This window comes from Gossypium hirsutum, chromosome A11 (genome assembly GCF_007990345.1).
Source record: "Gossypium hirsutum isolate 1008001.06 chromosome A11, Gossypium_hirsutum_v2.1, whole genome shotgun sequence".
Taxonomy (NCBI): Eukaryota; Viridiplantae; Streptophyta; class Magnoliopsida; order Malvales; family Malvaceae; genus Gossypium; species Gossypium hirsutum.
The window spans coordinates 404,289-429,874 of NC_053434.1; the positions used below are offsets into that span (position 1 = coordinate 404,289).

At 34.3% G+C, this 25,586-nt stretch overlaps 1 protein-coding gene and 1 long non-coding RNA gene across 4 annotated transcripts in view; one reads left to right on the plus strand and one right to left on the minus strand.

Moving 5' to 3' along the window:
• The window catches only part of LOC107924482 (DNA-directed RNA polymerase III subunit 2), a 40,339-nt gene that overhangs the window by 3,263 nt on the left and 11,490 nt on the right, over positions 1–25,586 (minus strand). The window contains exons 19-32 of the mRNA XM_041080413.1: positions 16,974–17,090; positions 15,661–15,741; positions 14,324–14,428; positions 14,165–14,245; positions 13,942–14,073; positions 13,801–13,845; positions 13,275–13,352; positions 13,064–13,203; positions 12,875–12,965; positions 6,554–6,675; positions 6,340–6,475; positions 6,115–6,245; positions 4,974–5,099; positions 4,834–4,889 (exon numbers count right to left, since the gene is read on the minus strand). Of these exons, the coding sequence (XP_040936347.1) occupies positions 4,834–4,889; positions 4,974–5,099; positions 6,115–6,245; positions 6,340–6,475; positions 6,554–6,675; positions 12,875–12,965; positions 13,064–13,203; positions 13,275–13,352; positions 13,801–13,845; positions 13,942–14,073; positions 14,165–14,245; positions 14,324–14,428; positions 15,661–15,741; positions 16,974–17,090 (1,441 nt within the window). The remainder of the gene's footprint in view (positions 1–4,833; positions 4,890–4,973; positions 5,100–6,114; positions 6,246–6,339; positions 6,476–6,553; positions 6,676–12,874; positions 12,966–13,063; positions 13,204–13,274; positions 13,353–13,800; positions 13,846–13,941; positions 14,074–14,164; positions 14,246–14,323; positions 14,429–15,660; positions 15,742–16,973; positions 17,091–25,586) is intronic.
• On the plus strand, positions 7,429–10,749 carry LOC121209568 (uncharacterized). 3 transcript variants are annotated; one of them, XR_005904691.1, is made up of 5 exons: positions 7,429–7,900; positions 8,365–8,432; positions 8,553–9,766; positions 10,167–10,400; positions 10,492–10,749. It is a non-coding gene; the product is annotated as an uncharacterized lncRNA (long non-coding RNA). The 3 variants fall into 3 exon arrangements; XR_005904692.1 differs by having other exon boundaries at positions 9,699–9,766; XR_005904690.1 differs by having other exon boundaries at positions 8,365–9,766.

Below are 25,586 nucleotides of genomic sequence, written 5' to 3' on the forward strand. Positions count from 1 at the left end.
AAATCTTTAGGAATTGGTCGCTTCTGATTCTACTAAGATTTGGAAGTACATATCAGTGACTAAAAATTTCACATCAAGGACCTAAAAATATAGGTCTATTCAATGATATTGACTGCAGATCATCTTCCTGAAACATCACAAAACATAAGAAAAGCAGTACCACTATTCTAGAAATAATTTTGTGTGCTACAATCGCAAGGGAATTCACATTCTTTGAAGGCAAGGACTGGTTTTAGAAAACATAGTTGCATTTTTTAGGCCCCACTCTCTAATCTTCAGTTTCAATTCTAGATTCTGTTTTACTCTTCTGTGTATATCATCCATAATCATATAAGCAATTAGGCATTAATATCGCCAAGCAATCATAAATTCAGACATTGATATTGTACCACAACTTATTGTCAGTTTGTCAACGATACTGCAACAGATGAATCCACATCACTAAAGATGAGGTCCCAATAGAGATAGCTCTCAATATTTATTCTCTAACCAACCATTTGAACTATTTGTGACTTCTTAAAAAAAATGGTTTGAAACTCTTGTCTCCTTGTTATAATCAAAGGGTAGAAATATTCACAATGCATCATTCGAAATAGGAAGTTGTCAGATTACAGTTTACTAATTAAGGAATATTTAAGTGTATCAGATAGGATTCTGTAAATATTTTACTGATTACTATCCCTAACTTTAAGGCTGTTTTTTTAGACAGCATCCCTAGAGTTAGTCTATTTCCTAGTATAGAGTTTCCTAAGTTAGGCTTACTATGTGTATAAATATTTATGTAATGTCTTATAAATAAAATGGAATAGAAAAAGCCTGTTCTTAACATGGTATCCGAGCCAGGTTTTTAGCTCAAATTCTGGGATTTTTTTTCTTTGTCTGGCAACTTCTTCTCATTCCCGATCAACCCTCAAACCTGTAGAATTTGTTCAAAAGAAACATGGCTGAAACTGTCAAAACCAGCAACACTGGAGAAGGGAATTCTCAAGAATCATCTGTTGAGTTCAGTAAAGAAGAAATTGAGAAGTTGAAGAATCTGCTGGGATCATTGGAAAAATCTCCTTCAATAGGTACTAGTGGTTTGGTTTTTTCAGGTATATCCTCTTCTCAAAATTCTAAAATCTCGGATATACCCACAAAAAGTTCTTGGGTCATTGACTCAGGAGCTACAGACCACATGACCCACTCCTCACAAAAATTTGTTTCATATACACCTTGCCCTAGTATTAGAAAGATAATAGTAGCCGATGGTTCTGTGATCAAAGTGGCTGGTCAGGGTGATATTGTTATAAACAAAACCCTTACTCTTAAAAATGTCCTTCATGTTCCAAAACTATTTACCAATCTTCTATCCATCCAAAGAATTACCAAAGACTCTAACTGTAGTGTGGTTTTCTATCACAATCGATGTCTTTTTCAGGAACAGAATACGAGGAGGATGATTGGACATGCTAAGGAAGTAAATGGCCTATACTATCTTGAGGAATCCAGTGGAGAAGTTAGTGCTCTGAATTCCTCACCGTTATCTTTCATATCCGAATCTATTAAAACCAATAGAAACCAAATTTGGCTCCATCACCTCCGCCTTGGTCATCCATCGTTTAGAGTACTTAAAATTATGTTTCCTTCATTGTTCAAAGGATTAACTGTTGAAAAATTCCATTGTGATGTCTGTGAACTTGCAAAACATAAACGTACCTCTTTTCCGGTAAGCAATAAAAGAACATCCGCTCCTTTTACTCTTATTCATAGTGATGTTTGGGGACCATCCACTATTTCAAATATTTCTGGGGCTCGGTGGTTTGTATCCTTTATTGATGATTGTACCCGTGTGTCTTGGATATTTCTTTTAAAACAGAAATCTAATGTAAGGTCTGTCTTTCCAATCTTTTACAACATGATCAAAACACAATTTGGAGTTGAAATAAAAAGGTTTAGGTCAGACAATGCCAAGGACTATTTCAATCAGTTTCTCTCACCATATTTCCAAGAAAAAGGCATTATACATGAGTCATCTTGTGTTAGCACACCCGAACAAAATGGTGTTGCCGAAAGAAAAAATGGTCACATTTTAGCTATTACAAGAGCCCTCTTGTTCCAAAAAATGTCCCTAAACAATACTGGGGGAGGCTGTTTTAACTGCTACTCATATGATAAATAGATTGCCTACAAAAGTTCTTGAATCTCAAAGTCCTATGCAAGTTCTAGCAAAATTCTTTCCTGATTTTAGTGCTTCAAGTAACCTTCCTTGCCTACAAAAGTCCTTGAATCTCAAAGTCCTATGCAAGTTCTAGCAAAATTCTTTCCTGATTTTAGTACTTCAAGTAACCTTCCTCCCAAAATATTTGGTTGTGTTGCCTTTGTACATGTACATTCTCAAAATAGAGGAAAATTTGATCCACGAGCTGTCAAGTGTGTCTTTCTCGGTTATTCTTCCACTCAAAAGGGGTACAAATGCTATCATCCAGCCACAAAAAAATTTTATGTATCAGCGGATGTTACTTTTGCAGAACAAGAGAACTTCTTTACTCGTCCTTATCTTCAGGGGGAGATCTTATTCACAGAAGATAAGGACAGAGAATTCTTTCTTCTTGACATTCCAGCTACTGTCCAGCAACCAAACACTCACATTCCAGCTCCTGTCCAGCAACCAAACACTCACATTCCAGCTCCTGTCCAGCAACCTGAAACAGAGCCTAATACACCCAAATCACAAAGAGGGATTCAGGACACTACTCGTCCTTTACTAGTTTACTCAAGGAAGAAGGCACCAGTGCAAGTTCAATCATCTTCTTCTCCTATACAACCTGAGGTAATTGCTGAACCTACTACTGAAACTACTGAAAATTTAGATGAATTTCCCATTGCTATTAGAAAAGGGATTAGAGCCTGTACAAAACATCCCTTGTACTTATTTTTGTCTTACAAAAATTTGTCCCATAACCACAAAGCCTTTCTTACTAGCCTAAATTCTATCTCCATTCCCAAAACTGTATCCGAGGCATTAGAAGATGAGAATTGGAAAAATGCCATGAAGGTTGAAATGGAAGCTCTTGAAAAAAATAAGACATGGGACTTGGTGAAATTACTGAGAGGAAAGAAACCAGTGGGCTGTCGCTGGGTGTACACAGTGAAGTATAAATCAGATGGTTCTTTGGAGAGGTACAAAACAAGATTGGTTGCTAAAGGGTACACTCAAATGTATGGAGTAGACTACCTTGAGACATTTGCCCGTGTTGCAAAGATGAACACTGTGAGAGTGTTGTTGTCACTAGCTGCCAACCGAGGCTGGAAATTAAAGCAATTTGACATAAAAAACGCCTTTTTACATGGTGATCTTGAGGAGGAAGTCTATATGAATGTTCTACCAGGATTCGGTCCAAATACAGGACAGGTAGTTTGCAGACTAAAAAAGGCTTTGTACGGACTAAAACAGTCCCCGAGGGCTTGGTTTGGAAGATTTACCAAAGTAATGCTCAAGTTGGGGTATAAACAGAGTCAAGGAGATCACACTCTGTTTGTAAAACACTCATCTTCAGGGGGAGTGACTGCTTTATTAGTCTATGTAGATGACATTATAGTGACTGGTGATGACCTGAAAGGAATGGAGAATTTAAAGAAATGCCTAGTAAAAGAATTTGAAGTCAAAGAGCTCGGAAAGTTAAAATATTTCCTTGGTATTGAAGTGGCACACTCTCGGGAAGGAATCTTCATATCTCAGCAAAAGTACATAGTTGATTTGTTGACAGAGACAGGCAAGTTGGGATGAAAACCAGCAAACATACCCATAGAGATGAATCACAGACTTGGAGATGCACTAGAAGATGCAGCAGTTGATAAAAGTTCATATCAAAGACTTATGGGGAAGCTCATTTACTTGTCTCATACCAGACCGAATATTGCCTATGCAGTCGGTGTTGTAAGTCAGTTTATGCACAACCCCAAAGAATCACATCTTAAGAGCTGTGTATCAAATTCTACAGTACTTAAAGGGCACGCCAGGTAAAGGAATCCTATTTCAAAAGGGGGAGAATTTAACCCTTGAAGCCTATACTGATGCAGATTATGCAGGGTCTATAGTTGATAGAAGATCAACCTCGGGCTATTGTACTTTCCTAGGAGGCAATCTTGTGACTTGGAGGAGTAAAAAACAGAATGTTGTGGCTAGATCTAGTGCAGAAGCTGAATTTAGGGCGATGGCTCTTGGAATTTGTGAGCTATTATGGCTAAAAATTATTTTGGAAGATTTGAAGATCAAGTGGGAAGGTCCAATGAAGTTGTATTGTGATAATAAGTCTGCTATCAATATTGCACATAATCCAGCTCAACATGATCGTACGAAGCACATTGAGGTTGACAGACATTTTATAAAGGAAAAACTGGACAGTGGCTTAATTTGCACTCCATTTGTGTCCACTGATGGTCAACTAGCAGACATACTTACCAAAGGGTTGTCTGGAAAGTTGTTTCAAAAACTAGTAAGCAAGCTGAGAATGGATGATATCCACTTCCCAGTTTGAGGGGAGTGTCAGATTACAGTTTACTAATTAAGAAATATTTAAGTGTATCAGATAGGATTCTGTAAATATTTTACTGATTACTATCCCTAACTTTAAGGCTGTTTTTTAGACAGCATCCCTAGAGTTAGTTTGTTTCCTAGTATAGAGTTTCCTAAGTTAGGCTTACTATGTGTATAAATATTTATGTAATGTCTTATAAATAAAATGGAATAGAAAAAGCCTGTTCTTAACAGAAGTTAGTAATCTTGACACCTGCAGTAGGCTCCAAGTTTCAAGAAAAGGGGAGAGGGGGAAGGATAGTAAGCTGCAAAACCTGAATAAATGAAGTCCTTGCCATTGTAGCAGAAACCGTGCTTGATGAGGGTTTCACTGAAAAAGTAAGGATATGATAAATTTGCTATGCTTGCAATGATAAATTAGTGGAGGGTTTGGGAAAGGAAGGTAGCAAGTAACCTTATAGTTTCAACCTTATCCGCATGACCACTAGGCTCCCCGAAAGCACTACCATAGTGGAACCTACCGCATGAAACTCCAGCTTTGCCTCCAAGAAGCTCTATCATCTTGCCTACTGTCATTCGACTAACAAAAAAAAAAAAAAAAAAGAGACCATAAATATGCGTCAAGCAACAAGTTGAGAGCTTGTGTTTAGGAGATTAGATTTCTTTGTTTTGTGAAGTTTTAATAAAAAGATCCTTAGAATCAAGGATCACTATCAATTAAGGGAATTTCATACCATATTCAATGGCTTTCCCTATAACTTGTGTTGAACTTTTTCCATAAAAATGGATATACAAAATCACATCTTTTTATTCTGTTACCTTATTTTTGTCCTCAATTCTTTTCTTAAATCCACAAAACACATGCATGCGGAAAAGGCATAAATTTTTTTGTTGTTTAAACATATACCCTCTTTCGTTGTAGTTATGCATAAATGTCAGTCGTCCAGGACAATAGTTGAGGAACCAAAAAAACAGCACAGCAAAACATGCATCAGACTAGAAAAAAAAGTTTCCTAAATCAACCAACAACCACCTCAAGTAAACCATAATTCATAAATGCTTCTTTGATGTTCCAACAATGTCAAACACTTGTTCTCCACATCCCACCCCACGAAAGCTCTAGTTAGATCCATCTCCCTTCCCAATTGTAAGCATTCACTTAATATCTTTTTCCAAGACTCAAAATGAAGACCTTCTTAAGACCCAAACAGCAAGAATGCGGTCATTCATTTTTGCTGTTTAGGCATCTTAATTGGACATGTAGATTTATGGAAATGACTGACTAGCCTCTTTTCTTTTTCCTTTTACGAAGGTGGGATGGGAAAATCATGCGTAAATCAACCCATCGTGTTATTTAGTTGTTCATGCATAAGAACATGTCTCAATGAGAAAAGAAACTGACAGAATCACAGAAATGGCTGTTCATGGATAATGCGACAAAAATGTTTGTAAGAGAACGCTTTCTCAGGTGTTTACCAGACTAAGAAACTGCCTTTTATAGCCAATAGGAGCTACAGAAAGGCTGTAGGGGTGAATGCCTGAGATTCTAGACATTCAGATCATAACATCTTTTTAAATAAAATATAAGATATTACCTTGGAAAACCATGAGGATTCATAATTAAATCAGGACAAATGCCACGCTCTGAGAAGGGGAAATCTTCCTGCTGAATGATAATGCCGCAGACACCTTTCTGGCCATGTCTGCTACTAAATTTGTCACCAAGCTGAGCAAATACATAGCAAGAAAAAGGAAACAAAGTCAACCCTGGTTTTCCAAGGAAAAATATTAGATAATGAAGCCAAATCAATATTGCCTACTTCAGGTCGACGTGTGTGGCGTATTAAAAATTTTATTGATAATTTTCCATTCTGATCAGAGCTAAGAGCAACTCTATCCAGTACACAAGACTCTCCTTCAGGACCTTTGTACAGTTGCTTTGCAGGTCTATAAGCACTGCAAATTGGAAATTGGTAAGAAATTTTTCACAACAACAAAAGAACAACAACAGAACCAGCCAGAAATTAAACTAACCTATCCAGTAGAGGTTCTGAAGATACAAGAATCCCTCTTGTATGAATAGAGACCTTATTAAGAAGGACGTCATTTGGTCTAATAATCTCCCCAGGAGCAGCAATTCCATCATCATCTAATATCTACACAAAGATCTTCACAATTGAAATTTGATGGAAATCACAAAAAAGATCTATTTTTATATGTAAAGGAATCCACTGGAGGCAGACAGAAGCGGCTCTAGGAAGATATTACGAGGTAGCAGATAAATTTTCAGAATTGGAAATTAAAACTGATTGAGCCATTAATATTGCCTTTGCTATCTTTGGACATGCAAAATGTTTTTTTAACAACTTGTGCACCATTTACCAGTTTCCGAATAAGCAGAAAAAACTTTACTTCAAAGGTGTTTCCATGTAGATGTTATTGAGCTAGTTAAGGATCCTCTGCATTCATGGAAAAATTCAGAAAAACTGAACATAACTGTGCCAAACACATCCATATCCAACACTTACAACTGAGTCAAAGTAACTTAGCTACAAAGTATGCAACTTTAAGCTGTTTTGTGAGCCAAGAATCAAGACGTGATACAATCCTAGACTCCTAATAATGTTTTCCACAACTACAGAAAATATATAACTTCCTCTGTCAACTACAAGTAGACCCCTTCAGTAAGAAAATAAAAATTTTAGAGGGTTCTATTACAAAAGCTATCCCTTTTAATGAAAAGGCTCCAAGTGTATGTGTTTTAAAATGCCATCTTTTGATAGGAGGAATTTTACAACCAACAGAATCCTAGACTGCTATGGCTCAACTTTGGAAGGGGGCATACGTTAACATTAATGTTTGGTTGGGTGTATTGGCATAACCAATACACCCCTAATCGGTGGGCCCCACTTAAGCCCCCTTTATTCCCTTGTTTGGTTCATGGTAATGCTATTACGGGTGTAATACATTCCTGACCTAATCGGTGAAATCCACCGATTTGTAATACATCCCCAAAGCTCAGTTTAGGTGCTGCTTCCTTTACCCTACCTGTTTTACCCTCCCGATTGGCTTCCCCATTGCGTCTCCTCTTCCTTCCTTCTGCCTTCTACCGATTTGCTCAAGTTTCAACCGATTTGCTCCCTCTGTCTCTCAACCTTTTCTTTTCTTTTTCTTTACAACCAGTTAATGTCAGCTCGTCCATCGACCGCTTCGACAAAGAACAGAAGTGGAACAGTGAATTTTGTTTTTTAATTTCATTTTCCCTTCTGAATTATATTTCAGATTAAAACCTCGAAAACTTCAAGGATTTGATTTCAAATTCGAGATCATTCAATGGTTGCCCCTTTTCTTTCTACTCCTTTTCAACCCTACGTTTATCAGGTAATATTTTATTTTTTCGCAAAACTCTTTTTACTCTTGTATCGGTTTTCTGTTTGTTTCATGATAAATTTAAGGTAAAACTGAGGAGACTCAACCTTGTTTCTTTGCAACTGGCTTGCATTTCAATGGAATTTAGGTTATGTTATGCCATTTGATCTGTTATGTTTAACTCGCATCGTTGAGAAATAATGATTGAGGTTCCTTTAAATAGACTTGACTTTGATTTCACTGTTGAAGTTGATCCGTTTGTAATAAATTTTTATATCACGTTGTTTATTCCTAAGACTTCAGTGATCAAACTGTGAAAGTAGCTAGTATAAGTGTTGAATTCGGTGAACAACAAATATTTTGTTAGCTTTAGTGGAAATTAGAATGTTAATCTTGTGTAGTCTAAATGCCTCAGCATGTGTGTGTAAATGTATCTTATATATATATATCCATAATAGTCTCTTTTTGGTATAAAGTTGTGTAGAGTCAGCAAGATGCTGTGATCCCATTTCAAATATTGGGTGGTGAGGCTCAAATACTTCAGGTACTTCCATGTTCCAAGCTTTTATCTAGAATATTTCATTGAATTTATGCCTATGAGACCCCATGTCTAGGTTTTGAAACCTTTACTTATTTCAATCTTGGTATCGGTTCGTTCTTTTAGAAGATAATGTTGAAGCCTCAAGAAGAGGTTATCGCGAAACCTGGTAGGTGGTTGCTTTGCTCTCTGTTATATTCCTTAGTTTTGTTACTGCTACTCTAGTTTTATGCTTTATATGAAGCAGGGTCTTAAAATTACCGTGATAGACGTTCATTGAAGTTTAAATTGGGTGAGTCTTTCAAGATGGTATATAACTGTGCTATTGGTTGCTTGGAGTTCAGATCTGTGTCCTACAATGTTATGACAATTTTATATTGCCAAGAATGTATTGTAGTACAAGTATAGTGGGCAGAGGTGTCAGAAGTTCAATAAAACCAAGAAGATATTTTACTAACAATTTAAACCATTTCTCTCTATCATACTGTTCTTCTTTATAGACACAATCATGATACTTCTATGAATTGGATTGTCTGCTAAAGGCGGACAGCTTAGTCAATAAGATGATTCTCTTGCTACATTCTGTTAGTTGTTGTTTGTTATCTTGTTATCTTGTAGACTTTAAGTGCCTGTAACCCTTTTTCTTTTTGGTTTCTTGTTTGCTTTCAGTACGTAAATGCAATGGCTTAGAATGCTTTAAAGAACAATTCTAGGACATATACTTCCCTGATCACTAATAATCACCTTGATTCTATCTTCCAAGTATCCTTTTACACGCACCTGAGTCTGAATCCCAGTATATAAGAGTCAAAGGTCCAGGATACTTTGACCTGGACAAAGTATAAGATACTGGATCTGGTTTACATCAATGGTACATAGATGTATAATACATGAAAAATCCTCTAATACATGAGAAATCTTAGAAAAACATTAAACATACGTTGCCTGCTTTGCCAGCTACTGTCAAGATCAGCAACAGCAAAGCAACTGAAATGGAGATGGTTGTTCAGTTACAATTTTTGCTGTGTATTCAAGTCTTGCTTGCTGCTTTCTTTTCATTTCTTTTTGCTTCGATTTTTCATTGGTTTTGCTTTGCAAATCTGTTGATACTTGCTGCCAAATTTCCAACATAGAGTAACAAAAAGGTTCTGCTTTGGATTTCATAAAAGTATCCATAGGAGGACATGGTGGGCACCCGAATTCAGATATTAAGATTCATACTTTAATTCTTTTTTGACAGTTGACTTGTTATTGCTTGGTTTTAATTCATAGGATCAGTGATGGACATCATTCAGCTTCATTGTTTAGTTTCTGGCATTGGTGCTCATGACATAGGCAGAGTAAGTAGAGATTTGATGATCTTGTATCTCTATACTCACTGCATTTTCATTCAATGGTATATTGACTCATTGATATACATTTCATGTTTCGTTCAAAAACTAGTGATTGATCACCTGATTTCTGATTTTTATTAATGTTAATCATAAATATTGTTTTTTCTTATAACTTAGGCTTTTATGTTGATGTAAGACTAGGTGGTTGGTATTTTCTGTGCATTGTCTTTTAGAATTATATAACTTTCATCTCTAGTGATCTCAATGTCAAGGTTGTGACCAATGCAAGACAAAATTTATCTAACATTATAGATGTGCTTTTCAGTGACAGGGTTTAATGAATTGTAGTATAAGTAAGCCAAAACCTAGAGTTTAAGCTTTGATTTTAGAAATTTGCTACTATCAGGGGAACGAAGACAACAAAGAGTGTAGAGGGAATAAATGGCAGATCTTTGCAAAGACCATTATACAGAAAATGAGGAACAAGTAAGCTTTTAATTTCTTTTGCTGAATGCTTGCTTTATATTGTAGTTGAACTAAGATCTTGAGGCAGTACTGCAACTTGTCAACAAATATACCTTCTGGTTTTTGGTGCTTTAGAGGAAACATGTGCTCTTGGCAATTTAGCCTTCCTAGAGAGGTAAATTACTTTTGATTCATTGTGATTTTTTTAGCAACCTTACCTCATGGCCTTCTTTTTCCTGATTTATCAATGCATCGTATAAATCCAGAATTGGCAGAGATTGCTTTTTCCCTTAACTTGTGGAATGGACACATGAAGTTGGAGGTTATTGAATGCTTGCTTTATATTTTTAGTTGAAGTGAGATATTGAGGCAGTACTTCCAATTAATTCAGAATTGTTGTAAATTCAATCGAGTTGTTGATGATAATTCGATATAGTTATGTTTTTTTTAGTTTTTAGAGTTCAATTCTTACTCACTTATGGGATAGGAGAGAATCAATTTTATGAAATTATATTTAATATTAATTATTTTAAATTATATAAATTCATATAAGAAAATTTATTATCAATAATTTTATGAAATTATATATTATTATTAAATTATATGTAATAATAATTATTTTTCTTTTTTAATCTATTATTTGTATTTGATAAATATTTTGATACTTAAAGATAATGGTGTACCAATTTTTGTATTAATATAAAAAAATGAGTACTACATGGATCAAAAAATGATGAGATCGTTATAATTTAAAAAGACATCAAACTTTAGTACCAATTCTTGTATTAATATCAATTATGATCTTTATTTAACGATTTTGATACTTTCAAAGATCTCGTTCAAATTTAAACATTATTAAAATAAGTTGTGCTAACTCTAAGCTCAAATAAAAATTTGCATGAAGGAATGGTATATTCATGGTACCTAAAAAGATGGGGAAGTAACCAAGAGAACCACAAATGATGAAAGAGCAAAATAATAGCAATAAATGAAGACATGTGGGCATTGGCCTAGAATGGTACCCCCAAATTAATTGATGAAAAAAGAATTAAAAGAAATTTTTATCATAAATTTAATGACAAAATTATAAGCAGATGCTGAAAAATAAACCATGGGTTCCCACAAACATCTATGTTTGTTGTATTAATAAATTCCTTTACCTACATTGTGGACTTTAGCTTTTTCTTCCCCTAATTTCAGCTTTAATTGCAGTTTGTACCAATTTTTTCATTCCAAAACCAATATAGCTCTTTGCCTCTTAATTCTCTAGCCCCTAACATGGACTACTTACATATATATATACATAAAACCTAGTTGCTCTCATTTTTAATTTGTTTGTCTCTCAATTATTTTTATAAAATTTATATTTGATACATTGATTGTATATAAGATTATTTCATCTAACCTTTTCTTAATATAAGTTAATTATGTTTATCCAGAATATAATTCTCAAGTTATATTTTGATTTGAGTAATTTTATGAAATTATATATCATTATTAAATTAAATTTAATATTAATTATTTTAAATTGTATAAATTCATATAAGAAAATTTATTATCAAGAATTTTATGAAATTATATATTATTAAATTATACAAATTCATATAAGATAATTTATTAGTTATAATTATTTTAAATTTTATTAAATCATATATTTTAATTAAAATATATTTAATTTTAATTATTTAAAATTATCTTTTATAGTATAATATATTATGATTTGAGTAAATTCATATAAGAATATTAATTATTAAGAATTTTATTAAATTATATATTTTAATTATAATATATTTAATAATAATTATGTTAATTTATATTTTATAGTATCATATATTATGATTTGAGTAAATTCATATAAGAATATTGATTATTAAGAATTTTATTAAATTATATATTTTAATTATAATATATTTAATAATTATGTTAATTTATATTTTATAGTATCATATATTATGATTTGAGTAAATTCATATAAGAATATTGATTATTAAGAATTTTATTAAATTATATATTTTAATTAAAATATATTTAATTATAAATATGTTTAAATATGATTAAAATATTTATTACTGATAATAATAATCTTATTAAAATTTAAATAACAATAACAATAATCATTTACCAAAACAATTTTATGCTAAGGGTATTCTAGTCATTTTAGTTTTTTCCATTATGCTATTACACCTCTATTCCATTCAACCAAACACAAGATTACTATTACGCCTCTATTCCATTACATTCAACCAAACAGTGGATTAGCTATTACACCTCTAATCCAATACACCTCTAATCCCAATACACCTCTAATCCAATACAGCGAACCAAACGCACCCTAAGTGACTTAAGTGACAGCTGCAGAAGACAATTGATAGGCTCCTGATGGAAGATTCTCAGGCTTATAGTTAAGAATTTTTCATTTTTTTTAGTCACATTGTATATTTATATATATATGACTGGAATTTGATCAAATATGATATACAAGATTACAATTCCAAAATTCTTCAGTTACAAATATATATACTGATATAATAGTAATGGTGAGTAATTAAAAGAAGTATGTAATTTCATCAAATAAAAAATGCTTAAAAAAGCAGTAATTTGACAATGCAAGTATTTAATCATGCAGTCAGGAATAAAGTAAGGCATTGCCTGCATCTTCTCGGAACCAGGTCCAGTTCTCTGTGGCCTAAGAATACTGTCGGATGCTCCAGTTCGAGATTTCTGAATAATGTTAGAATACCTGCTCAACATAGAATGTGGAAGAGAATATGTGATTGCTAAGCCATGAAGGATTAGAATGTTTTATCAGAATATTACAAATTTGAAAAGGTTGCATACTTTTTCATCACAATACAACGCCCAAAACCACGGTCTAGAGAAGCCTTGTTCATGACAATAGCATCCTCTATGTCATAACCACTGCAACTCATGACTGCAACAGCTGCATTCTGACCAGCTCCAAGCTTATCATATCCAACCTGAAAGCAAAGGCAGTAAATTTACGGGAAAAAATGTTGTGATCATGCTGTACAATATACAGACTACTAACCAGTTCAATTGTCCTTGTTGTCACTAGAGGCCTCTGAGGATACACCAATATATGAAGTAATGTGTCCATCCGACATAACTACAGCACAAAAGAGAGCCTCAGCAAAGAAAGAATATTTTGATAAAAGTACAAGGACAAAGTTCCATGATAGAAATCCTGAAGAAATTTAAAAAGATAGAAACTGACACAAAATAAACGTAAACATAAATACTTAAGGCAAATGCCCTATGCCTCAAATACTTAAGGCAAAAGCCCATCTCTAGTTTAAGATAGATATTTCACAGAAAACATGAGTCATCTTTCAGATTTTATGTGTGTGGGAGCATATAACTTGCACACAGTGATATCAGATTATTTAATCATTTTAGGGTAAGCATAATATATAACTTGCACGATGATATCAGACTAATGAAAACTTCATAAATTTTATCTTGAATTCAAGCAACTGTATTTTGTGAAATACAAGGACTCATTGCTCAAAAGCAGGAAACAAAATATCAACAGAATAGCAAATAATACTGCTTGCCTGGTTATATGCAATATTTCCCATTGCTTGCTTCCCCATTGCACACTACAAGTACAGAAGAAACATTTAGATATGATAAGAGCAAAAATTACTGTTCACAGTTATGTCATGTTCAAGATATCAGAAAGTGATGTAAAAAACCTGATAGGTATTTCTTGGTGACTGATTATGATGAGGATACGGAATCAACCCAGCATTAACACCTAAGATCGTGAAAGGCTCTATCTCAATATGAGTAGTTTCAGGTGTAACCTCTTCTTCATACAAAGCAATCTAAAAACAGAGAATCATGTTTCCAAAACTCAAATATATATAAATTGTAACAACAGAATTAAAAACCTTTAAAACATCAGGGGAAACAAACCAGAGCATTGTTCTCCTCGTTGACATCAAGATACTCAACTAATCCATCACCTAAAAAGTCATTAAAAGTACGGACTCCATCCTTGATAAGCACAAAATTTAGAATTAGTTTTCAACCAAGATTATTCTCTTTGGATAAAATAGGAAGCATAACTCTTACCAGCAACTCCTTCATATGGTGTTCTTTGATCCTCGATATTCCCTTGTCAACTATTACCAATGGTCGACAAACTCGACCTCCATCAGAAGAAATATACACACACCTCTGATCAACAATTTCAAATCTCAAGAATCAGTAAATATTTTAAATAAAAGCTGGAACGATGAAAACTACTAGTCATACCTGCACTCTAGTCCAATTTTAAAAAAAATCATAGAAAACAAATATAACCACATATGGAGACAGGAACACCACAATTTAAAAGGGATTAGATTAGACCATGAACACAGTGGGATTTAGCTTTAATATATGTGAGTTCATGCGTGCATATGCATGTATACATCGTGTAACTATGTGGTGAAGCTGGCATTTGAAAAAGAAATCATCCACAATTCTTTTTCTTCTCCATCTTAAAGCTAGTTTTTGAGCATATACCCCACAGCTTCTCTGTAAAGAATCCCATCGCATAATTACTGAGATAAACTGATTTATCTTCTACACTTTCTACTGTATAGTTGTTATTTATTCAATTTCCCATGATAGGTGAGGATTTAAATATCTATTCACAGGCCATTTATTTTAAATTCCTGAACTTACCCTCTAAAATATAAGTTTTGAAAATTATAAACTACACAGACATGAGACATACACATGGGTAACAAAAATGCCATGTAATAGAAATGATATGGCAACCCAAATTTTAATACAGAAGCTTCTACCAGGGACGATATTAAAGCAAGAAAGAGATCAACCAGACTTGTTACACTGAAGATTCACAAAAGAACTGCAGCTTAAAGGATTCTCTTGAATCCACCATTAAATCTGCTTTTGCATGGATACAGAGTTACAGATGGGGAACTATCCCACAACAAAAATGCAAGAATCACTCATACGAGATCTTACAAGAAGTATATGATAAAGAACATAATAAATTGTCAAAACAATCTAAGAGCCATTTCTTTGAAAAAACAAGCTAACTACAAGATCAACATTGGGCTTGACTCCTGTCTATTACTTTCTGGATCAGCGACCAGTACAGCCCACAAAAACAGATGAGTGCATTAATTATTGTCAGATCAAAAAGCAAAAGAGAGGACAGCAAAACAAATAAACGATCTTTATAAACTAGAAAACATAACGGTTTTTATTCCAAACATAAGCTAAAATCAAAATTCTTGTGCTTAAGACTACCTAGATGCATTTGAAAGTTGATCTTGGCCTTAGTTTGTATATTAGGTGTTTAAGACTACAGAAAGCATAGCTATGCAAACTGAATGAAAATTTATACAATAACACACAAGATAGTTACATAGCTTTTAAGTGGAAGAAAATTTTACCTTCGTTTCATTTACGAAGACGCTCACAAACTCACCAATTTTGCCAGCTCTTCGCAGCTTTCTCAGAGCATTAGCAAAATGCTACATAGAGGGGAGAGACATTATTAGACTGGTGGAACAAAGTTACTAAATATATGCATAAATTTTACAAAACAAGTATGCACTTTAGGAATTGAAGAACGATCAGGAAGTTCTAAATCTTTTTATTTCAGAGTATAAAATAATTCCTAAAACACTAAAAGAAAATGTTGTTCATATCAAGAAGTGGTTTAAACAAAATAGAGAAGGTTTTAGAATGCTATGCAATCAAAGGATACCTTCCAACCTGAAAAAAAGATGCTATATAATGATATAATACCAAGTTTTTTGTCCTAACAAATCAGGGCAATAAACAAGCTATCATATATTTAGAGGCCTTAGATGAGTATGTTAAATTTTTTTTTTTAAAGATTTTCCATATATTTAGAGGATTCTTGGAGGTATATATCCACATACAAATTTCTAAATAGCCTTGGAAACGGGTGACAAGCACAAACATATTAAGAAAATGAAAAGTCGGAGCAACAAAGGCATAGCTGATGCTGCAATAAAGAATTATTTTGAAGAAGAGCATTATTAAAAAGTGATATCAAAATATTTGAAAAAAACGAAGACTTCTTTCTCATCGTTCAAAAATTCTTACTATAAGTTCATAACAGCTTCTTTTTTCACTTAACTCTTGTCAAAAACCTAAGCTCTGGGGATTTAAAAGCTTAATTTCAGCTATTACAAAAGGCAAAGGCTGTCTGGCAGATCTCTAAAGCAGAGGAAAACCCCAGAGTTTCAAACAAACAGGAATTATATCCTTATTAACTTAGGAAGGTACTAGTTGGGAAAATTTCTGTAAGAAAGAACATCAACACATAGCCGCATCTACGCACTAGTACACAATAGTGATTTAATGCAAGCAAATACAACTATAAAGGTAGCAAGGAAAAAGTTGTTATCTCAAAATTTTTCTGAAGGGCATAGCTTTAAATTAAGCAGAAAAAGAAAAATTATATAGGTAACAGACAGCTATAGATTTAGATTAAAGTTGATGAGCTGACTTTGGATATTAATATATAAATTTTTACTGATATAAACTTCTTAGCACCATCTTCTTCATTTTTTTCTTTTTCCTTCTTTAGGGAGTATGGCCTTAAACCTAGCATCAAAGATAAAAAACATTTGTCCAAGAGTTTAAACCAGTTTCAAATTATATTTCAGTTGAATTGAGAGACTTTCATATATGTATATCGATGTTTTAGGCATCAAAGGAACACCAAAAGCACCTGTGGCCTTCTATGTTTGCCAAGAATCAGCCCATTTAACATAACCAGGAATGAATTTGGCGTATGAAGCTCTTCTCCTGATAGAAGCTCCATGTCTTCAACCCCCAAGCAATAGCACTACAATAGAGACAATACAATGAATTTAAAATGTGAACATAGGCAGGATAATGATATCACTAGGCATATAGATAAGGACTAAGCCATTGGATGCGTCAGTTAGAATTGAGATGCAAAATAACTATCTTCCTGAAGTTTTGTTTCTAAACTTAGTTACAAACAAGTTGAACTAATGACTGAAATGTCTAACCAAATATAATGCCTTAAGTTATTGAAATAATTGATTTAACATCTTCATTGATTATAATCATAAAACCAAATCAAATGAATAAACAATCTTTAGATTGTAAAATAAAATGCCAACAAGAATTCTGACAATTTTTATGATCGTAGAACAAATAATGACAGATTCAATAGCAATATGATAGCCATGAATTAACCTTGTATGAAAAATATTATTATATTTTCTTCTTATTTAATCCTATCAATTAAATAATTACAATAATAAAATAAATGTGTGAAATAACATATTAGTTATTACTAATTTTAACTATAATCAATCTTGATCCCCACTACTTTATTCTTTTGAAGTTAATTTAATTCGTCTTTTTTCTTTTTTCTTTGTACTATTCTTGACCTTAGAGTTCATCCTCTCCAAATTAGGTTTTTCTTTTCTTTTCTTTTCTTTTCTTTTTTAATTCCAAATTGGTCATCCACAGCACTTGTCACTGTCTCCTTCCACTGTCAACAATCAAATCATTACTACGCTTTTCTTTCCTTTCAATTTTAACTTAGATATGAAACTCTAAGCCTTTCAAACTCGGAGCATACCTTAGTTGGTTCATGCAATCACCTTAAGAGATGGCATCTGAGAAAGTTTGGTATTTGAATCCCAGTATTTGCAAACCCTTCCCCAATCCCCAAGATAGGACCTTCTTTGTACCAAGAAAAGATATCCAGGCACTACTCTTGAATTTCTTTCCTATTTTATGATCAAATCCCTCCTTATACATATTAACTTCATAAGCGGGTTAAAAAAGTTGAAAATATACATCAATTGTTTTTTGGTTCTTTTCTCATAGTAAATATTCAACATGCTAGAGCTACATCCCATAGTATTTGTGAAAAACAGGATATTTTCTATTATATTTTTCACAAGAGATTACATACATATTTATACACATAGTTAGCCTAAGGTAACTTTACGCTAGGAAACAGAATAATTGTAGGGATACTGTACAGCCTTAAAGTTAGGGATAGAATATTTTTAGAATCATATTTGATATACTCAAATATTCTGAAATCTGACACTCCCCCTCAAGCTGGGAAGTGGATATCATCCATTCCAAGCTTGCTTACTAATTTCTGAAACAACTACCCAAACAATCCTTTGGTAAGTATATCTGCTAGTTGTTCATCAGTGGACACAATTGGAGTGCAAATTAAGCCACTGTCCAATTTTTCCTTTATGAAATGTCTGTCCACCTCAATGTGCTTCGTTCGATCATGTTGAACTGGATTATGTGCGATATTGATAGCAGACTTATTATCGCAATACAACTTCATTGGACCTTTCCACTTGATCTTCAAGTCTTCCAATATAATCTTTAGCCATAACAACTCACAAACTCCAAGAGCTATTGCCCTAAATTCAGCTTCTGCACTAGATCTAGCCACAAAGTTTTGTTTTTTACTCCTCCAAGTCACAAGGTTGCCTCATAGGAAAGTGCAGTAACCAGAGGTTGATCTTCTATCAACCATAGATCCTGCATAATCTGCATCGGTATAGGCTTCAAGGGTTAAATTTTCTCCTTTTTTAAATAAGATTCCTTTGCTTGGCGTGCCTTTTAAGTACTGTAGAATCTGATATACAGCACTAAGATGTGATTCCTTAGGATTGTGCATAAACTGACTTACAACACCTACTGCATAGGCAATATCTGGTCTGGTATGGGACAAGTAAATAAGCTTCCCCACAAGTTTTTGATATGACCTTCTATCAACTGCTGTATCTTCTAATACATCTCCGAGTCTGTGGTTCACCTCTATAGGCGTCTCTGCTGGTTTACAGCCCAACTTGCCTATTTCTGTCAACAAATCAACTATGTATTTTTGCTGAGATATGAATATTCCTTCCCGAGAGTGTGCCACTTCAATACCAAGGAAATATTTTAACTTACCTAGCTCTTTGACTTCGAATTCTTTTACTAGGCATTTTTTTAACTTCTCCATTCCTTCTAGATCATCACCAGTCACAATAATATCATCAACATAGACTAATAAAGCAGTCACTCCCCCTGAAGATGAATGTTTTACGAACAGAGTATGATCTCCTTGACTCTATTTATACCCCAACTTGAGCATCACTTTGGTAAATCTTCCAAACCAAGCCCTTGGGGACTGTTTTAGTCCATATAAAGCCTTTTTCAGTCTGCAAACTGCCTGTCCTGTATTTGGACTGAATCCTGGAGGAACATCCATATAGACTTCCTCCTCAAGGTCACCGTGTAAAAAGGCATTTTTTATGTTAAATTGCTGTAATTTCCAGCCTCGGTTGGCAGCTAGTGACAACAACACTCTTACAGTGTTCATCTTTGCAACAGGGGCAAATGTCTCAAGATAGTCTATCCCATACATTTGAGTGTACCCTTTAGCAACCAACCTTGCTTTGTACCTCTCCAAAGAACCATCTGACTTATATTTCACTGTGTACACCCAGCGACATCCCACCGGTTTCTTTCCTTCTGGTAATTTCACTAAGTCCCATGTCTTATTTTTTTCAAGAGCTTCCATTTCAACCTTCATGGCATTTCTCCAATTCTCATCTTCTAATGCCTCGAATACAGTTTTAGGAATGGAAATAGAATTTAGGCTAGTAAGAAAGGCTTTGTGATTATGGGACAAGTTTTTGTAAGACATGAATAGGTGCAAAGGATGTTTTGTACAAGCTCTAGTCCCCTTTCTAATAGCAATAGGAAAATCATCTAAATCTGTAATATTAGAATTCAAAGTAGGTTCAGCAGTTACCTCAGGTCTTATAGGAGAAGAAAATGATTGAACTTGCACTGGTACCTTCTTCCTTGAGTAAACCAGTAACGGACGAGTAGTGTTGATACGAGGTTGCGCGCGGACCAAGATCGAGTTGCCAAGTCACGAGAAACTCCTACGAAAACCCTAAACAATTAGATCTGAAACGAAACAGAAAATTAAAAGATTAGATTTTTGAATTTTCAGATCTGAAATAAAATCCCCAAATCAGCAAAGAATCAAATTGAGAATAGAAATAAGTGTTAGGGTTCTTGAAACCCTCAAGGAGATTGTGATTCTGCCCAATTGAACACCAAGATAGTTTTCCCCAAATTTTGACAATCTAATTTCACCCAAAAAGAGTATGGAAAAACCCTAGAAATTGGGGATTTTTGGGCTGATTCCTTAAGATAGAAAAAGGCTGAAAACACAATAAGAACAGAAAATAGATTAGATAATGATCCAGCACAAGTAGAAATAAAGAAAGAATTGACAGTAAGAAATTAAAAGATAAGTCCTAAGAAGCCTTGAAATCCCGAAAGATCTCACAACTCCCTTCAAACGGCTCTAATCTCCCCTCCAAAGAATATCAATGGCAAGAAGAAGGTTGAAGATGGCTCCCACAATCAAAAAGATTGTTAAAACAACTTCTAAAGAAAACTCAAGAGAAAATCCTTGAAGAACTCAAAGAGAATTTTCACTCAAATCAAATCTGAAATTTTCAATGTAATTGTAATGTAATGTAGGGTGGTTGGCCAAACCATATAAATAGGCCTTTCAAATGTTTTCCTAATTTAATTAGAACACTAAAACTAAAACTAAAAAAAAACTCCTAATTATTTTAATATGGAAATTCGGCCAAGGGTCTTTTATTTGGGACTCTTGGATAAACATTTAAACTAAGTAAAATAAATAAATAAATAAAAATAAAACTTTACAACTTGGGCCACTTTGACAATTTGGCCTGATTTTCAACTAAGTATGGGTGGATTTCTTGATTGGGCTTGGAATCTTCTTATTGGGCCTTGCCCTCAAGAATTTGGGCTTGTGATCCATCTCCTACCGAAATTGAATCGTTGATGCTCGTAATGGAGATCCAATGCGCTTTGGCTGCAAGATTTGGTGTCTTGGACCAAGATTCCCAATATTTGAAATCTTGATTTTCCCTTTCTTTTGTGTACGCATCTAAGGCCTTACTAACAAACTCCTGGATGGTCCAATTTAGTTTGGAACGCATTTGTCGGGCCTTTGATCTCGTATCATTCCCCCCTTCCTCAAAAAGATTCGTCCTCGAATCTGAAAAATCAAATGAACTCGACTTTCCTCTATCGAACGGGACTAATGGCAATTGAGTCCACTGAAAAGAATAGCCATGAGATAGTAAATAGCAACGGAAACAAGCTTGTAGTCCAATCATAAGCATAACAGAACAGGTATAACGCATGTGAATGGACAGATTCAGATTACCATGCAAACAATCTAATTTACTCACCACTGCCTCGTCAAATATTTGAAACAAAGATGGACATGTTTTAAGGCATTCAGTCGTCTCACATTGTTCCCACAAACCATGAATAAATTGCGAGTAATAAATCAAATGGTAAACATAATCGTCACAAGTAGGTATTTGAAAAGATTCACATGGTTCACAGAGTTGCATAATCATACCATGCATTAATCGACGGTCTATAGATTCACTCACACATGCATTATCAAAAACAAGAATCTTTTTATCAACCATCAAAACAGATAGATCATCAATAAATAAAATAGGACAGTCAAGCACGTTTCGATCTAAGTGTTCATCAACACGATCTTTATCACTATCCGAGGAGTACAAAAGTGTTTCAAAGGTTTCAAGCATCTTACCTCGATAAGCAAAAGAATAAGGGTTGATTTTACCTTTTTCATTTAAAACAAACCTTCGTTCATCGGGGGCATAGTGTAGTCGAATCTCCGTTGTTGAGTTAACCTTTGTCAAATGGAACTCAAACTTCATGTACAACCACATAAACTGTTTAAGGCAAGAATATAAATTGAAAACAAATTTGGCAAATTTCGTTACCTTATTCTCCAAAACAGATTTGGACAAATTCAAGGATTTTACACAAGGTAAATCAAGAGAATAACAAATCACGCTTCTTTTCGTAATGACTTTATCAACCACAATCGAAGAGTAACAATTAATCGGATCAAAATGATGGGATCTTTTAAGAACTAAGTCACCAAAAGTTTTATCAATAATTTTCAAATCTGCACTGGACTCGGTTTCTAAAATTTCCTTACCTCGCTTACCTTCGAGATCATGTAGTGTGATTTCATCTTTGCTTAAGTTGATCGTATGAAAGCGTCTTTCATTTGAGAGGTATTGAAGTTGAAAGTTATCTTTCGATCTTTCGGGAACCTGAAAAGTAGCAACACAAGAAAAATTCATATCTTGGTTAGTGGAAACATTCCTCACTAGCCTTTCCTCGTCTTTTTCTTTTGTTTCTTTTTCTAACTCATTTTCTCTTCTTTCTTCAACTTCTTTTTCAATTTTCTTTTCTGTTTCACATTCCTTTTCACTCTCAATCTCTTTTTGCTCTTTTTCATTCTCTTTTTCTTTTTCCTCACTTGTTTTAACAGAATTTCTCAGTTTGATTTGGTCCTCATGGACTTGTTCCGGAGTGAGCGGCACTAAGGTAAGTTTCTTTCCTTGATGCTTGAAAGAATACCTATTGGTACGACCATCGTGAGTGACTTTTCGATCCAGTTGCCATGGTTCTCCTAGCAACAAATGGCAGGCTTGAATAGGCATTACGTCGCACACAACTTCGTCTTGATACTTACCGATAGAAAAGGCAATGCGCACTTGTTGAGTGACCCTAAATTGGCCTTCGTTGCTAAGCCCTTGTAGTTGATAAGGTTGTGGATGCTTGGTAGTGGTTAAGCAAAGCTTTTCCACCATCGTCGTGCTGGCTATGTTCGAGCAACTTTCACCATCAATAATAACTCTACAAAGCTTACCTTGTACATGGCAGCGAGTATGAAAGAGATGTTCTCGTTGCTGCTCGCTCCTTGGTTTTGCCAAAGATGATTGTCCACGATCATGAAAATCATCATCCATTCTAGTGACACGTCGAGGGCCGCGCCTTTGGGGTTGGTTATCCCTATCTTCCTTAATTGGATCTCGATATTGATGTTTTTGATTCACTCGTACCTCATTCAAAGTAGTATTCAATGCTTGAAGTGTAACATTTATTTGTGTGATTGCAGCAGTATGTCCATCTAACTGTTGTTGGACTTTCATAAGTGCATCATTATTATCACCTTTAGACATCTTCAAAACCTGTAAAAAATAAACACTCAACACTCAAAAATAAAAGTTAGCAAACCTCACCATTAATCACTCAAAAAGAAAATTCAAATTCTCAATGAGGTCGAATTCAATCTTGTGAGTTCTTTATCAGAGTTTATATCAACCAATTAGAGAGTGTGAACCAAACTACCAAAGAATCCTAATTTGCACTAGGATGCCAAAAACTGACGAGACACCAATTGATTCGTGTTGCACCGAGGAAGAAGTTGTGCACACGTTTAAATCCTACTAACACAAGAAACAAGAAGGTGTTAGATAACGTAAAGGAAGAATAAAGGTAAACAAATGAAAACCTACAGCTAAGAATCAATAAAAATTGCTGAAAACAGAAAACCCGAAAAACTGCGGAGTAACTTGACAACTTCGTTCGAGGTGTTCCCGATCTCCAAAAATCACGAAATTAAATCTGGAGTGTCCTTATATATTTAATTTTGATCTGGAAAATTTGGGCACCAAATTCAACCCGCTGAATATTTTTTTAATTTTTTATTGGATTTCGTATTTTTTCAATTTTTTGACTTTTTCGACTTATTTTTTTGCGGGAAATATTTTTGTATATTCAATAACAGTGCCAAAAATATGTATGTAAAATTTCAGATCAATCAGAAAACGTTTACCCACTCAAATGAATTTTTTTCGAAAATTTTTCTGGGTAAAACTGCTGTTTGTAATTTAAAAAATAGAGATCAGTTTAGAAATCAACCAAGAACACCCAAAACGCCCAAAATCTGATACCAAATGATACGGGGTTGCGCGCGGACCAAGATCGAGTTGCCAAGTCACGAGAAACTCCTACGAAAACCCTAAACAATTAGATCTGAAACGAAACAGAAAATTAAAAGATTAGATTTTTGAATTTTCAGATCTGAAATAAAATCCCCAAATCAGCAAAGAATCAAATTGAGAATAGAAATAAGTGTTAGGGTTCTTGAAACCCTCAAGGAGATTGTGATTCTGCCCAATTGAACACCAAGATAGTTTTCCCCAAATTTTGACAATCTAATTTCACCCAAAAAGAGTATGGAAAAACCCTAGAAATTGGGGATTTTTGGGCTGATTCCTTAAGATAGAAAAAGGCTGAAAACACAATAAGAACAGAAAATAGATTAGATAATGATCCAGCACAAGTAGAAATAAAGAAAGAATTGACAGTAAGAAATTAAAAGATAAGTCCTAAGAAGCCTTGAAATCCCGAAAGATCTCACAACTCCCTTCAAACGGCTCTAATCTCCCCTCCAAAGAATATCAATGGCAAGAAGAAGGTTGAAGATGGCTCCCACAATCAAAAAGATTGTTAAAACAACTTCTAAAGAAAACTCAAGAGAAAATCCTTGAAGAACTCAAAGAGAATTTTCACTCAAATCAAATCTGAAATTTTCAATGTAATTGTAATGTAATGTAGGGTGGTTGGCCAAACCATATAAATAGGCCTTTCAAATGTTTTCCTAATTTAATTAGAACACTAAAACTAAAACTAAAAAAAAACTCCTAATTATTTTAATATGGAAATTCGGCCAAGGGTCTTTTATTTGGGACTCTTGGATAAACATTTAAACTAAGTAAAATAAATAAATAAATAAAAATAAAACTTTACAACTTGGGCCACTTTGACAATTTGGCCTGATTTTCAACTAAGTATGGGTGGATTTCTTGATTGGGCTTGGAATCTTCTTATTGGGCCTTGCCCTCAAGAATTTGGGCTTGTGATCCATCTCCTACCGAAATTGAATCGTTGATGCTCGTAATGGAGATCCAATGCGCTTTGGCTGCAAGATTTGGTGTCTTGGACCAAGATTCCCAATATTTGAAATCTTGATTTTCCCTTTCTTTTGTGTACGCATCTAAGGCCTTACTAACAAACTCCTGGATGGTCCAATTTAGTTTGGAACGCATTTGTCGGGCCTTTGATCTCGTATCAAGTGTCCTGAATTCCTCTTGGTGATTTGGGTGTACTAGGCTCAGTTTCAGGTTGTATAGGGGTCATTGTTTCAAGTTGGGCAGGTTGGGTAGCAGGCAAGGTCTGAGTGAGAGTGTTTGATTGCTGGACAAGAGCCGGAATGGGAGTGTTTAGAGCTGGAATGAGAGTGTTTGGTTGCTGGACAGGAGCTAGAATGTCAAGAAGAAAGAATTCTTTGTCCTTATCTTCTGTGAATCAGATCTCCCCCTGAAGA